The sequence below is a fragment of the Arabidopsis thaliana genome (assembly GCF_000001735.4).
Source record: "Arabidopsis thaliana chromosome 1 sequence".
NCBI lineage: Eukaryota > Viridiplantae > Streptophyta > Magnoliopsida > Brassicales > Brassicaceae > Arabidopsis > Arabidopsis thaliana.
This window is the reverse complement of record NC_003070.9, coordinates 5,410,870-5,424,091: the sequence shown is the minus strand read 5'-3', so window position 1 is coordinate 5,424,091 and position 13,222 is coordinate 5,410,870. Positions and strand designations below refer to the sequence as shown.

At 37.3% G+C, this 13,222-nt stretch overlaps 2 protein-coding genes and 1 long non-coding RNA gene across 6 annotated transcripts; 1 reads left to right on the top strand and 2 right to left on the bottom strand.

Annotated features, from left to right (window-relative positions):
• Window positions 1–2,660: 2,660 nt before the first annotated feature.
• On the bottom strand, window positions 2,661–2,904 carry AT1G05197. The gene has a single exon (NR_138852.1). It is a non-coding gene; the product is annotated as an other RNA (long non-coding RNA).
• Window positions 2,905–3,058: 154 nt separating this feature from the next.
• On the top strand, window positions 3,059–9,275 carry TPL (Transducin family protein / WD-40 repeat family protein). 4 transcript variants are annotated; one of them, NM_179341.3, is made up of 24 exons: window positions 3,059–3,255; window positions 3,519–3,553; window positions 3,661–3,812; window positions 3,913–4,092; window positions 4,197–4,310; window positions 4,422–4,580; window positions 4,678–4,855; window positions 4,927–5,050; window positions 5,150–5,431; window positions 5,524–5,633; window positions 5,715–5,784; window positions 5,860–5,933; window positions 6,016–6,207; window positions 6,291–6,653; window positions 6,745–6,885; window positions 6,966–7,061; window positions 7,138–7,284; window positions 7,376–7,486; window positions 7,560–7,739; window positions 7,821–7,949; window positions 8,047–8,142; window positions 8,227–8,415; window positions 8,498–8,664; window positions 8,793–9,275. In NM_179341.3, the coding sequence occupies exons 3-24, from the start codon at window positions 3,733–3,735 to the stop codon at window positions 9,004–9,006; spliced, it is 3,396 nt and encodes a 1,131-aa protein (NP_849672.1). In that variant the 5' UTR covers window positions 3,059–3,255; window positions 3,519–3,553; window positions 3,661–3,732; the 3' UTR covers window positions 9,007–9,275. The 4 variants fall into 4 exon arrangements, with proteins under 4 accessions (NP_849672.1, NP_001031051.1, NP_563981.1 ...); NM_001035974.4 differs by lacking the exon at window positions 3,519–3,553 and having other exon boundaries at window positions 3,094–3,255; NM_101443.4 differs by having other exon boundaries at window positions 3,232–3,553.
• Window positions 9,173–13,184, bottom strand: AT1G15740 (Leucine-rich repeat family protein). The gene is made up of 16 exons (NM_101442.4): window positions 13,039–13,184; window positions 12,368–12,599; window positions 12,163–12,291; window positions 11,872–12,079; window positions 11,604–11,750; window positions 11,411–11,485; window positions 11,264–11,335; window positions 11,091–11,165; window positions 10,925–10,996; window positions 10,757–10,828; window positions 10,576–10,647; window positions 10,427–10,498; window positions 10,197–10,340; window positions 10,040–10,111; window positions 9,810–9,956; window positions 9,173–9,732 (listed from the first exon to the last, which is right to left on the bottom strand). The coding sequence occupies exons 2-16, from the start codon at window positions 12,581–12,583 to the stop codon at window positions 9,548–9,550; spliced, it is 1,758 nt and encodes a 585-aa protein (NP_563980.2). The 5' UTR covers window positions 12,584–12,599; window positions 13,039–13,184; the 3' UTR covers window positions 9,173–9,547.
• Window positions 13,185–13,222: the final 38 nt, after the last annotated feature.

Sequence of the window (13,222 nt, the reverse complement as noted above, 5' to 3'; positions counted from 1 at the left end):
AGAACTTCACCAAAAATCGATTTGTTTTTCTTTTCTTGGAGAGTGTATGGTGCATGAGTTGCTGATCATATATTCGGTAAAATTGCGAGAAACACTTATATTTATTCTTCTTCTTTTTTAACCAGAATTTGAAGGAAATGAATATGAAGATTCTATATACATTGTTTGACCATAAAATACGCCTTTTATAACGTGTGTTCGTGTTATACTGTTAAGTCTGTTATATGTATATTTTCATCACCAACTGAGTCAAACACCTAGTATCGATATATTGCCATATGACCGGGATATGAGAAAACGAAGAAGAATTTGAACCAGAAAAAGAAAAAGAAGAAAAAACAGAGAAAAGGAAGAATAAGGAAAATGGCAAAGCAATAAAACCTTTATGTGAACGTGTAAGAGAAGGGGACACATACATTAATGGAAAGCGACATATCCCTAAAACTAATAAATAATGCCTTAATAAAAGACCACTTTCTTGACGATTAAAATAACAATTTCTAATACTAGAGTATATTTTTGGCCATACGTACTTGGCAAATTTTGTTGCTAAATGAAAATTTCAATAGTTGAGTTCAATATTAGAGTCAATGGAGAAATGAAAATAAAGAGAATCTGAAGTTGGATTTATCATTCAATTTGGGGGATTATCGCACAGTTACCGGTATAGAGTAGAGGCAGATGTGTACTAGCAGTCGTTATTAAATCGTGAATGATTAAAATAAATAACGTTTCGTTTTCATTAAATGGGGAAATAATAATCGAAAAAAAGAAAGAAAGAAGAAGAAGTTAGGGCTGAGGTTGATCAGAGCGTCACTGATCTCGTGATAGTGAGACTTTTGGACAGATACGCCGGATGGGACCCACTTGCTTTGCTTTTGGCCGGATAGCTTTTTAACTTAAAGAAAAAAATTGCAACCACCATCTATCCCTCAATGCTCAATTCTAACTCCTTTATTTATTTATTTATTGTGATGCTATAGTTTGTTTCTTCTTCTTTCCATTAAATAAGTCAGATTTTATTTTCTCTTAATTAATACAGTAAGTTTTAAATTATGTTTTAGTTATAAGATATGAATTAAACACATAGCATTATTTTCTTTAATACGAGCAAATTCTCCGAAATTTGTAAAATACATAGAATTTTTCTATCAAAAATAAAAGTAAGAGTGTAGATTTGTATTTGATGGGATTTTTATTCTAACTGTGATATCTATATGACAAAATCTCTATTATTCTAACTTTTTTCTTTTTCTTGATATCATTCTAACTTAATCATTAGACTACAATCAATTTGTTTAGAATATATTTGTGTTGCGCTCATAACGATTCTTTTCAATATATATTGTTTGATTAAAGCTTTTAACAAAGTACAGTTTGCTTTCTAAATTATTTTTAACACGTATCCAGTTTTTTAAAAATATATAAAAATATATTCTTCACACCTATCATTTTTTATAAATAAAATATTTTTAACATTTAAAGATATATAAGATATTTCTAATAGTATAATTTATTTTTAATACTTATCATGTTTCTTAAATGGTTTGAACGCTTCGTTTCATTAGTTTATCCAACCTACCTCAGTTATGATATTACACTTTAGTAAAATAAAAAAAAACTGGTTATAAACTTAAAATATTATGCTTTGCTCGTATTAAAGAATTTCAGTACTTGTATATCGTTTTTTTAATTATTATTATGATTTATGACCTCGCGATTCGTGATGGTTAGTAGTAGACTAGTCGTAGTGGACAACTACTGTAAGAAAAAAAACTAAAAATAGATAGACACACACGCTAAATTAAATAAATCGTAAATCACGATTACATATTTATGTTTGTACTTGAAAATGTTATCGCTTTACGTGTGGTGATGGTGAGACAACAGTGTTTGTGTTTGGACGGGATAGATGTCAAATTACTCAAACGTGCGACTCTAAATTACACAAACTCTCATTTATTGCCCATCCTCCATCGATATCTTCACCCCTCTAATATATTTTAAAAATGTTATTTATAACTTCAACAATACACATTCGGTTTCATTTACAATTAATCCTTGCGTTATTATTACTTCTAAGCTATAGTATCTTGTACTTCCTTCCCCTGCTATTATTTAAACGGAAAGAATCCAGCTAATTCCGATCCACCTGCTCCTAGTAGCAATCTATCTATAAACAAACAAAACTAAAGTATAAATTATCACGAACATCTTAACAATAATAGTCAATGCAAGTGGTTCTTGTGTATACAAAGAATTAATAGGAACTACTATCCACATCCTTACGTTTACATTTTTCACAACCAATCATGCACTAAATTAACCTCTAATGAAAAAGTTAAAAATAAAGAATAATATTATCAAAGAATAATGATAATGTTCAGCAACATGTTGGACCAAGAAATGTTCAAACAATACTATAATATTGAAATATTTAGTAGTATTAGTTTTGTTCTTGTTTTTTTTATATGAGGAACATCAGCCATATCGTATAAATCGTGATAAACCGAGTTTATAAATCATATTTCGTATCTCGCCGAGAAGAAAGACGACGTAGCATCTTTACGAGTTGAACATTTCTCCATCACGTGATGTTCGATGAGTTAACGCATCTCAAGAGCAATTGGCTCTTCAATGTCATATCCGTAAATATTAGTCAAACTTGAGGGCAATGACTCAATATAAAAAGCTTTGTCGTGCCACGAGGGATCTGGAGACAAGTCTGACACATTGAATGAAACTCTAGCCGTTAGATCTCCGTCCTCCGCGCCATCTGACAAAATCGACGGTTTTCCAGATAGGTGTAAAACTCATCGCGAAGGAGTGGATCACACCTCTGTGGAGTACAGCTGGCAACTAATATTCCGAGCCGATAACGTCGAGAAATGTAGCCGATCAAGTCGTAGTTATAAGCAGTTCTACTTATCATTCCTGCTTATCGCAGTTAGCTTTTCTTAGAGTGATAGCTAACTTATTTTATCAGCATCCAATTATCTGTCACCTTCTCTTATTAAAATCTCCATTTCTGCAAGTTTTAATGTCCGTATATATATCTCGAAGAGAGAGAAAATCCCTTTTTCTCTAGATAGAGAGAGAGAGAGAGAGAGAGAAGAAGAAGCTTTTTAATTTAGTTTTGCTTTCTTTCAAGTTTCCTTTTTTCGATAGAGAGAAAAAGAGTCCAAAAATCAATCCATCACCTCTTTCGTCTCTGTGGTCTTCTTCTTCTTCTTCATCGATCTCTCTCTCTTTATGGTGAGTAAGCTTCACGCTTCTTTCTTCTACCTTTGTTGCCTCTGTTAATGGAATCTAGCTGTTTCGAGTTTTATTGTATATATTTTTTTATCCTTTTGCCCAAACTTTTTTCTGGGTTTTGCTTTATTTTTTCATCCCCCTTTCTGATAATTAATTTGCTTTTTTCATGTAGTAAAAAAAGATTCTTTTTTTAAGCTATTAAATTCACATCTTCCAATTCCAGGAAGACCTAAATTTCCTCTTTTTTTTGCCGTTATCTGCAGAGATGCGAAGTTTCTGGATAATTATTCAGATATAGGTTCCAAGTTTTTAGCTTTCATTTCTAACTTCTCTTTTCGTGTTTTTTAATTTCCATAATCTGGAAACTCAGATTTGAGCTCATTTCGGCCATTGTTTATATTGCAGATCTGGTGATAGTTTGGTTAGTTGTTGTGCATCTGAGTTAGAAAAAAGTCTTTTAAGGAAGTGAGAGAAAACATGTCTTCTCTTAGTAGAGAGCTCGTTTTCTTGATCTTACAGTTTCTCGATGAAGAGAAGTTTAAAGAGACTGTTCACAAGTATGTCTCTTTTGCTCTGTAGATTTCCTTGGATCTAATTTACCAACTGACCTGTTTAGCTCTTGTGTTGGTTAATGCATTATTGCTTTGTCATGTTCAGGCTTGAACAAGAATCTGGGTTTTTCTTCAATATGAAGTATTTTGAGGATGAGGTTCACAATGGAAATTGGGATGAGGTTGAGAAGTATCTCTCTGGTTTCACTAAAGTAGATGATAATAGATACTCTATGAAGATATTCTTCGAGATAAGAAAGCAGAAGTATCTCGAGGCTTTGGATAAGTAAGTCATGGTTGGGGATTTGTTTTTTTTTTTTCCTTTCAGTGAGATAGCAAAAGAAAAAGAGTCTGATTTGTGATTGACCTTGGTGACTTTTTTGTTGGTAGGCATGATCGTCCCAAGGCTGTGGATATACTAGTGAAGGATTTGAAAGTGTTTTCAACTTTTAATGAGGAGCTTTTCAAGGAAATAACACAGCTCTTGACATTGGAGAACTTCCGGTAATGTTATATTGGATTAATGTAGTGTCCAAAGCCTTTGTTTTCTTAGCCGTAGTTCAAAAGAAAGATTGATGCAGAGTATTAAGTGTTTCGAGTTTGATCAACTTTTAGGGAGAATGAACAGTTATCCAAGTATGGGGACACCAAGTCTGCAAGAGCGATCATGTTGGTGGAACTCAAAAAGCTGATTGAGGCGAATCCTTTATTCCGTGATAAATTGCAGTTCCCTACTCTTAGAAATTCAAGGCTGAGGACTTTGATCAACCAGAGGTTTATTGCTTTGTCCCTTAATCTTTTTGTCTTATTCACTTCAAGTTGTTGTTGGCATATTAATTCATTCTATCTTTTGTTACTGCATAACTCGCAGCTTAAATTGGCAACACCAGCTTTGTAAAAATCCAAGGCCAAATCCAGATATCAAGACTCTTTTTGTGGATCACTCTTGTGGCCCTCCAAATGGCGCACGAGCTCCATCTCCTGTGAACAATCCACTGCTTGGAGGGATACCAAAGGCTGGAGGATTTCCTCCTTTAGGCGCACACGGGGTAATTTAGTTTCTATCATTTTTATTTATGTTTTCCTGAGGCCAAGTGTTTGATTGTCTCTATGTTTCCAGCCATTTCAACCAACGGCGTCACCTGTTCCAACACCTCTTGCTGGTTGGATGTCTAGTCCATCCTCTGTCCCACATCCAGCTGTCTCAGCAGGAGCCATTGCACTTGGTGGTCCATCAATCCCAGGTACTACTTGCTTATCAAATGTGTATGTTTCTTCAGACACACTTTGTGTGATCTATGCAATTTGCTTACAATGGAACTCCTTTCCTATCTTTGGTATAGCGGCGTTGAAGCACCCGAGAACTCCTCCAACTAATGCTTCTTTAGACTACCCGTCAGCAGATTCTGAACATGTCTCAAAAAGAACAAGACCAATGGGAATCTCTGACGAGGTGAATCTAGGCGTGAACATGTTACCGATGTCATTTTCAGGGCAGGCCCATGGTCATTCTCCGGCTTTCAAAGCACCTGACGACTTGCCCAAGACAGTTGCGAGAACTTTGAGTCAGGGCTCATCTCCCATGAGCATGGATTTCCATCCAATTAAACAGACCCTGCTTCTAGGTGTGTTTCTTGCTCTCTGTATGTGCTTCTGTGTAATAATAATAATAATAATCATCAGCAATTTTCTAAATTCGTTTGAATTGTTGTACCAGTTGGTACAAATGTAGGTGATATCGGGCTGTGGGAAGTTGGTTCTCGCGAAAGATTAGTACAGAAGACGTTCAAAGTCTGGGATTTGAGTAAATGTTCAATGCCCTTGCAGGTGCCTATGCATAGCAACAACAAAATGTTAACTTTTATATATGTTATGAATCTACAGTGACTGAATTAGTTGTATCTTCAGGCTGCTCTGGTGAAAGAACCTGTCGTTTCTGTCAACCGTGTGATATGGAGCCCTGACGGTTCCTTGTTTGGTAAAGAACTCGCCTTTAAATTTATATCTGCACATGAATGCAACTTTATAAGTCACCAAACGTTCTGAATTGCAGGAGTTGCTTACTCGAGACATATTGTACAACTATACTCTTATCACGGAGGTGAAGACATGAGGCAACACCTTGAGGTCTCGTACCATTCACAAGCCTCTCTCTTTAACAATCGTTTTTTCCCTTGGGGATTTTCTTGTAATATTGTGATTATTTCAGATTGATGCTCATGTTGGTGGTGTGAATGATATTTCCTTCTCGACTCCAAACAAGCAACTATGTGTAATAACTTGTGGTGATGACAAAACCATCAAGGTTTGGGACGCTGCAACAGGTGTCAAAAGGCATACTTTTGAAGGCCATGAAGCTCCTGTTTATTCCGTTTGTCCTCATTACAAGGAAAACATTCAGGTAAGCTTAGCTAACCGTTGATCTCCCTCCCTTCTATTAAATGTTTCAGTTTTTTGATGTGTTGTATTTTTCCTGTCATCAAGTTCATATTTTCAACAGCTCTTGATGGGAAAATTAAGGCTTGGTTGTATGATAATATGGGTTCCCGAGTTGACTATGATGCACCTGGTCGCTGGTGTACTACAATGGCTTATAGTGCCGATGGTACTAGGCTATTCTCTTGTGGGACGAGTAAAGATGGAGAGTCTTTCATTGTTGAGTGGAATGAAAGCGAAGGAGCTGTTAAAAGAACTTATCAAGGATTCCACAAGCGTTCTCTAGGTGTTGTGCAGTTTGATACAACTAAAAACCGTTATCTAGCTGCGGGTGATGATTTCTCCATCAAGTTCTGGGATATGGACGCTGTACAGCTTTTAACTGCCATTGATGGCGATGGAGGCCTCCAGGTACATGAACAAAAAATGCCTAACTAGAAAAGTTTTCAGATATTCTTTTGGAGTTTCTTCTTAACTTGCGCTTCTAATATATTTAAACTAGGCAAGCCCGCGTATCCGGTTCAACAAGGAAGGCTCTCTCCTGGCCGTGTCTGGCAACGAGAATGTGATCAAGATTATGGCAAACTCAGATGGTCTAAGGCTATTGCACACTTTTGAGAACATATCATCTGAATCCTCCAAGGTACTTAAAATCTAAGCTAAGCTTTAAATTACTTACACCCAATTGAAAGATTTAGTCAACACTTCATTCTACATTTGCAGCCTGCAATAAACAGCATAGCAGCGGCAGCGGCAGCTGCTGCAACAAGTGCTGGTCACGCAGATCGATCAGCCAATGTAGTTTCCATCCAAGGAATGGTAAGAAATACAATTCTTTTTTGTTCTTTCACTCACTTTATTTTATCTTTCTATTATTCATCACTTGCCTTTTTAGAATGGAGATTCGCGGAATATGGTGGATGTGAAGCCAGTGATCACAGAAGAATCAAATGATAAGTCTAAGATATGGAAGCTTACTGAAGTCAGCGAGCCTTCTCAATGCAGGTCACTGAGACTCCCTGAGAATCTGAGAGTAGCCAAGGTATATAAAATATACATTTTCTGAGCCATGTATAGGGTATATATATATAGCTGTTCTTTTTTCTGACAATAAAACCAATGACTTTTGGCAGATATCAAGATTGATTTTCACGAATTCGGGAAATGCTATTTTGGCTCTGGCATCAAACGCAATTCATCTTCTATGGAAATGGCAGCGGAATGAGCGCAACGCAACTGGAAAGGTGAAATTGAGACTCTTTCTTAGTCAAATAATGATAAGTGTCACTGATCTCTACATCTCGATTTTCCGTGTAGGCGACAGCTTCTTTACCGCCTCAGCAGTGGCAACCAGCTAGTGGGATCCTCATGACTAACGATGTTGCTGAAACCAATCCCGAGGAAGCTGTACCTTGTTTTGCTTTATCCAAGAATGATTCATATGTAATGTCAGCCTCCGGAGGAAAGATATCCTTATTTAACATGATGACGTTTAAGGTAATGGGGACACATAGATGCTGATCTTTTGATGTTCTGTGTATGCAATTTGACTGACTGTTCTTGGCTAATAATTTGCAGACAATGGCGACTTTCATGCCCCCACCACCGGCTGCTACTTTTCTTGCTTTTCATCCTCAAGACAACAATATCATCGCTATTGGGATGGATGATAGCACGATTCAGATTTATAATGTCCGTGTTGATGAGGTAATGCATCAAAACTCAAGAGAAGAATGTAGAAAAGAAGATGAAGTGTTTTGTTTGTTAATATGATGGCCATCATGTTCCTTGTTTGCTCCTGCAGGTGAAGAGTAAGCTTAAAGGTCATTCAAAGAGAATAACTGGTCTTGCCTTCTCCAACGTATTAAACGTGTTGGTTTCGTCTGGAGCAGATGCACAGGTTCCCGCCTTAGACCATTTTTTTTTTTTTTTTTGAGAATCGATGAAGAAAAGATCAATAGTCTTTGAAATGTTTTTGTTTCAGCTTTGTGTTTGGAACACAGATGGATGGGAAAAGCAGAGAAGCAAGGTTTTGCCACTTCCACAGGGAAGACCAAACAGTGCACCTTCAGATACGCGTGTTCAGTTCCATCAAGATCAAGCTCACTTCCTCGTTGTGCACGAGACGCAACTTGCTATATACGAAACTACCAAGCTCGAATGCATGAAACAGGTATTTTATATTTATAGGCCGCTCTCTCTAAGATCTGCAATTTATTGCATTTGAAAGATGATTAATGATTGCAATGTTTCAGTGGGCTGTTCGAGAATCATTAGCTCCAATCACTCATGCCACATTCTCATGCGATAGCCAATTGGTCTACGCGAGTTTTATGGATGCAACAGTTTGTGTATTTAGCTCTGCAAATCTACGGCTGCGTTGCCGGGTCAACCCTTCTGCGTATCTACCAGCTAGTCTCAGGTAAACAGAGGAATCTTGAAATTTACCCAAAAAAACAGAGGAATCTTTAAATTTCGGAAAGAACGTTTCTAAACATCAATCGGTTAGTTGTTTATATATCATAAAGCTCCTCTTGTTGACTTGTGCAGCAATTCAAACGTACATCCACTAGTGATTGCTGCACATCCGCAAGAACCAAACATGTTTGCAGTTGGTCTCTCAGACGGGGGAGTGCACATATTCGAACCGCTCGAGTCTGAAGGTAAATGGGGAGTCGCTCCACCGGCTGAGAACGGGTCGGCTAGCGGTGCACCAACTGCACCTTCCGTTGGAGCCTCTGCATCTGATCAGCCTCAGAGATGATCTGATCCGAGAGCCACCTACCTCTCTGATTCCCTTTCTTCTATTTAAAAGTCTTTTCTTTCTTATTTTTTTGGTAGAAAAATTTATGACCCAGAGATTCTTAACATTTAGATGTAACATATTTTCACAGTAATTCAGTAGTGAAGTTTGGATAAAAACAGTGACTGATGTTGTTTCTCTCTCTTTTCCTTTTCTGAGATTTTTACCTTCACATAGATTTTCTATTGTGCAAGATATTCAATTATATATTACAGTCGATATTTCGAATTTACATATATTTACAAGAGTGACAGTTTATGTTGGTTCACTTCAGTAGATAAACAAACCAAACAGATCCTGAAAGCTGACCACGTAGAAGAGCCATGGAGGACTCTTTCGTCCGGCCATAGCTTGAAAGAAGCTTTATTTACAGTTTCTTCAGCAAATAATCCGAAGAAGAGCATAGCTTTTGACGATATATCTAAGAGCAGTGTCTTAGTCTGAGACCAGAGGAGATCGATCTATTTACAGAGTTCGTGAATTTGCCTTTGAACATATTATTTTATTCAGGACGGAAGTTGACCAAGTTTGGCAGATCAGTCGCCTGAAGCTTCCTGATGTCATTAGCAGAGAGCTTGCAGGACTCCAAGGTCAGAGATCTCAAGTTCTTCAATGGCTTCAGGTGACGTAGTCCTGAGCTTGATACTCGAGAGTTTGAGACGTTCAGAGAGACCAATCCGGTCAATCCTGCGGGTTTTATGAGATTATGGTTCAGGTTTCAGGTACATATGATTTGTCTCATTGAACAAGAATTGTATATTTACCAGAAATCAACTCCAGTGTTTTGTCTGTGAGATTGGAGTTTTGTGATAGATTGAGGAGAGTGAGGGATGAAAGATCTTTTATGTTCTTGACACCAGTATCGGTTAATCCACCACCACATATTTCAAGTGACTGCAGTTTCTTCAGGTCTGTATCAGAAGAAAACCAACAAAGAAAGTTTATGAGGCAGATCTCCACGGAAAAGAATAGATAATAAACATCAAAAACTTACTTCGTAGGTGATTTGTTCCAGAATCTGTGATACGAGCACCGAAGAGATCAAGGTGCGTCAACCCTGTCAAACCTAGAACAAAAACAGACAGTGGGTTACTCAAGAGGTGGTAACCACATCATACCAAAGCAAATAACTTTGCACTGGAAGGACTTACTTGTGAGCGCGGAAAGACCAGCATCAGTAACATGACGAGCATCCAGATTCAATGTTCGAAGAGATGTCAAACCAGATAATTTTCTTAAACCGCTATCGGTCACAACAGTAAATGACAAGTTTATGCTCTCTAGGTTTGACAGGCCTATATATAGTAACATAAACGCACTAATCAACAAACAAATAAATCACAAGATACAAAATGGAAATGACAAAGGGAAAATGGTTAACCAGAGAGATGGCGAAGACCATTGCTTCCTACTTCGGTATCAGACAACTCCAGAGATTTCAACTCAAGCATACCTACAACCACATGACTATAAATGAATATCGAATACGAATATCCATGATAACAGTATAACAACAAAAGTAGCAATCACCTGATAAATGTACCAGTCCTTCGTCACCAATTCTACAAGAATCCAAATTCAAGCTTTCCAACTTTGTCAAACCTGAGAATAAAATTTTCTTGATTAGCAATTTAGCAGACAACACGAAATGGTAAAAAGAGAGGATTCCAAAAAAAATAGTGGAAACATGATATAGTGAAAGTGAGACAACCTTTCAGGTGGACCAAGCATGAATTTGTAATGTTGTTCATGCCCAAGTTTAGTATCTTCAAATTAATTAAATCTGCAAAGGAGCGTGAAAAAAATTATAGCAGAGATTGGAGAGTTTTCGAAAAGCAAAAATTACCATTTAACTGCGAGGAAGTCAAGTAACACTCACCAGAAAACTTTTCACACCCGCTGTCTGAAAAATTACATCTATTGAGGTTCAAATACATCAACCCTGCAAGAGCTATAAAACCAAAAGAAAAAACTCATATGAGTTCATCTCGAAGGTGTCATTACATGTACAGTCCAAAACATACCATGAGGATGTCTATACAAACCTGTGAGTGTGTCCAAGCATGCAGCAGTAACATGACGGCACCCCTCCAAGTTCAATAAATTAAGCTTGTTTAGCCCTGAAGCAAGCAAGTGGAAGAAGTGAATCACGCTTCGTGTACAACGTAAGATGTGAGACAAATGGTGATAAAAGGAGTATGATAATCAAAACCCCTACCTTTAAGGTAGCTAATACCGATATCGGTAATCTTACTGCAGCAAATCTGTAAGCTCCTCAGATTTGTAAGTACTGAAGCAAATAGGAGTAAGCACATCTACTTGGGAAAGTAATAAAACATGTGAAGGAGACGTATATTTTTGTTACCTGAAAGAGGCTCCATGTCTGCATCAGTTATGCAGTTACACCACTTTATGTTCAAGGACTCTAGCTTGGTTAAAGCTGGAAAAGATAGAAAAGTGCAGAGAAGCTAAATGGGATGAAGAAAAGACATTGACTAAGTGAAAAAGTAGGGTACAGAAAACTGGCAATTATCACAATAAAACACATAGCTATGTACCTCGCAGGTGAACAAGCCCACCGTCAATCCCAGGACACTTCTCAAGATCTAGCTTCTTCAAGTTAACCAAGTTGGATAATGCACGCATGCCTTGTGCAGTGATTGCAGCATTCCTTCTAAAGCTCAGGCTCGTCAAATTTGAGAGGCCTGAAAGTGTTTAATATCAGATATGTAGCAGCTACGTTTAGGAAACATACACATATAAAGTACAAGGAAAACTTCGATAAGCAGAAAACAAAAGAAATGTGTGAAAATGAGTAAAGTTTACCGCTGAGATGCACAAGCCCACGGTTGGATATCTGGTCACAGAAATTAAAGTTTAAAGATTCCAGGTTTGTGCAACCTTTTAAAGAAACCAGTCCAGAGTCTGTGATATCAGACCCCGAAAAATCAACAGAAAGCAACGATGTACTTTGCGAGGAGATGACATCCATCCAGTCATCATTAACTCCAGGGTATTCCCCCAAGTAAAGATCCTGCTTTCACAAATTGTGAGTCAGACAAAGATATCCGTTACACTAATAGGACATGAACACAAGAGAAACACCAAGGACTTTACCTGGATTGCACAGTCCCGAAATGCCTCAAGAGACTTTAAAGTTAACCTCTGGGAATAAACCAATTCATCAAAAATCTGCTGACTGATATCTCTAGGTAGGTCAGAGAACTTGGTATATCTATCAATGTCCTGCAATGAAACAGAGTTCAAACATTAGGCTAGCGTTTATACACTAATTAGAGCCTGGTAAGTGGAAACAATATACCTCCTGTATCTTGCGGACACAGAGCTCCATAAGCGACGGGCATTCTCCATTCTTCCGTTTAACATCGGAGCCAGACCTAGAGAGCGAAGTAGCTAACCATTTCGAACTTGAACTCTTGCTATATTTTCCAGAGACACCTCTGTTTAAAATATCCTCAACTTGTTGATCTCTCTTCCTTGAACAAGCTCCTCCCATGATAATGTAATCCAGAATCATCAATCTTCTTTAGAGACTGAAACAGAGCACGATCACAATCCCTCACTCACGTCAAAAATTTGACTTACAAAAATTTCCCCAAGAATTTTTCATTCAACTTTGCAGGTTCTTATACATAAAAAAAAAACCACATTTACCTTGTCAAAGATCTCTACTTTCGTACGATCATCAAAAAGAGATAGTCAAATACGATAAAATGATTCAAACTCACATCAATCGGATGAAAACAAACACAAACAATTACAGTAACAAATGAGATAAGTGTGAATCATCACTATGTGAAGCGTTTAATTCCCAACAGTAAAACCCAGAAACCCAAAGTAAAGCTAATTCAAACAAAAACGAATCAAAGAGATTAGCAAGCTTAATATAAAAGACAAGTAAAGGGAAGCAATATAAAGTAACTGTTCACCAGGAAACAGTTGTGCTAGTTGATCGAATAAGCTGATACGTACCTTATCATAACGACGATCGATCGCAGATTATTAGTCCTGAGGAAATTTTGTGAGGGTTTAACAGTGATCTCTTTGATCAAAACCTTTTTTTTGTTTTGTTGGTGTTGTGATTTTGAGGAGACGGTGATTGAACAAGGAAGGTGAGGAATAAGAAAGAGAGAAGAGTATAGAAATGTGCAAAGTG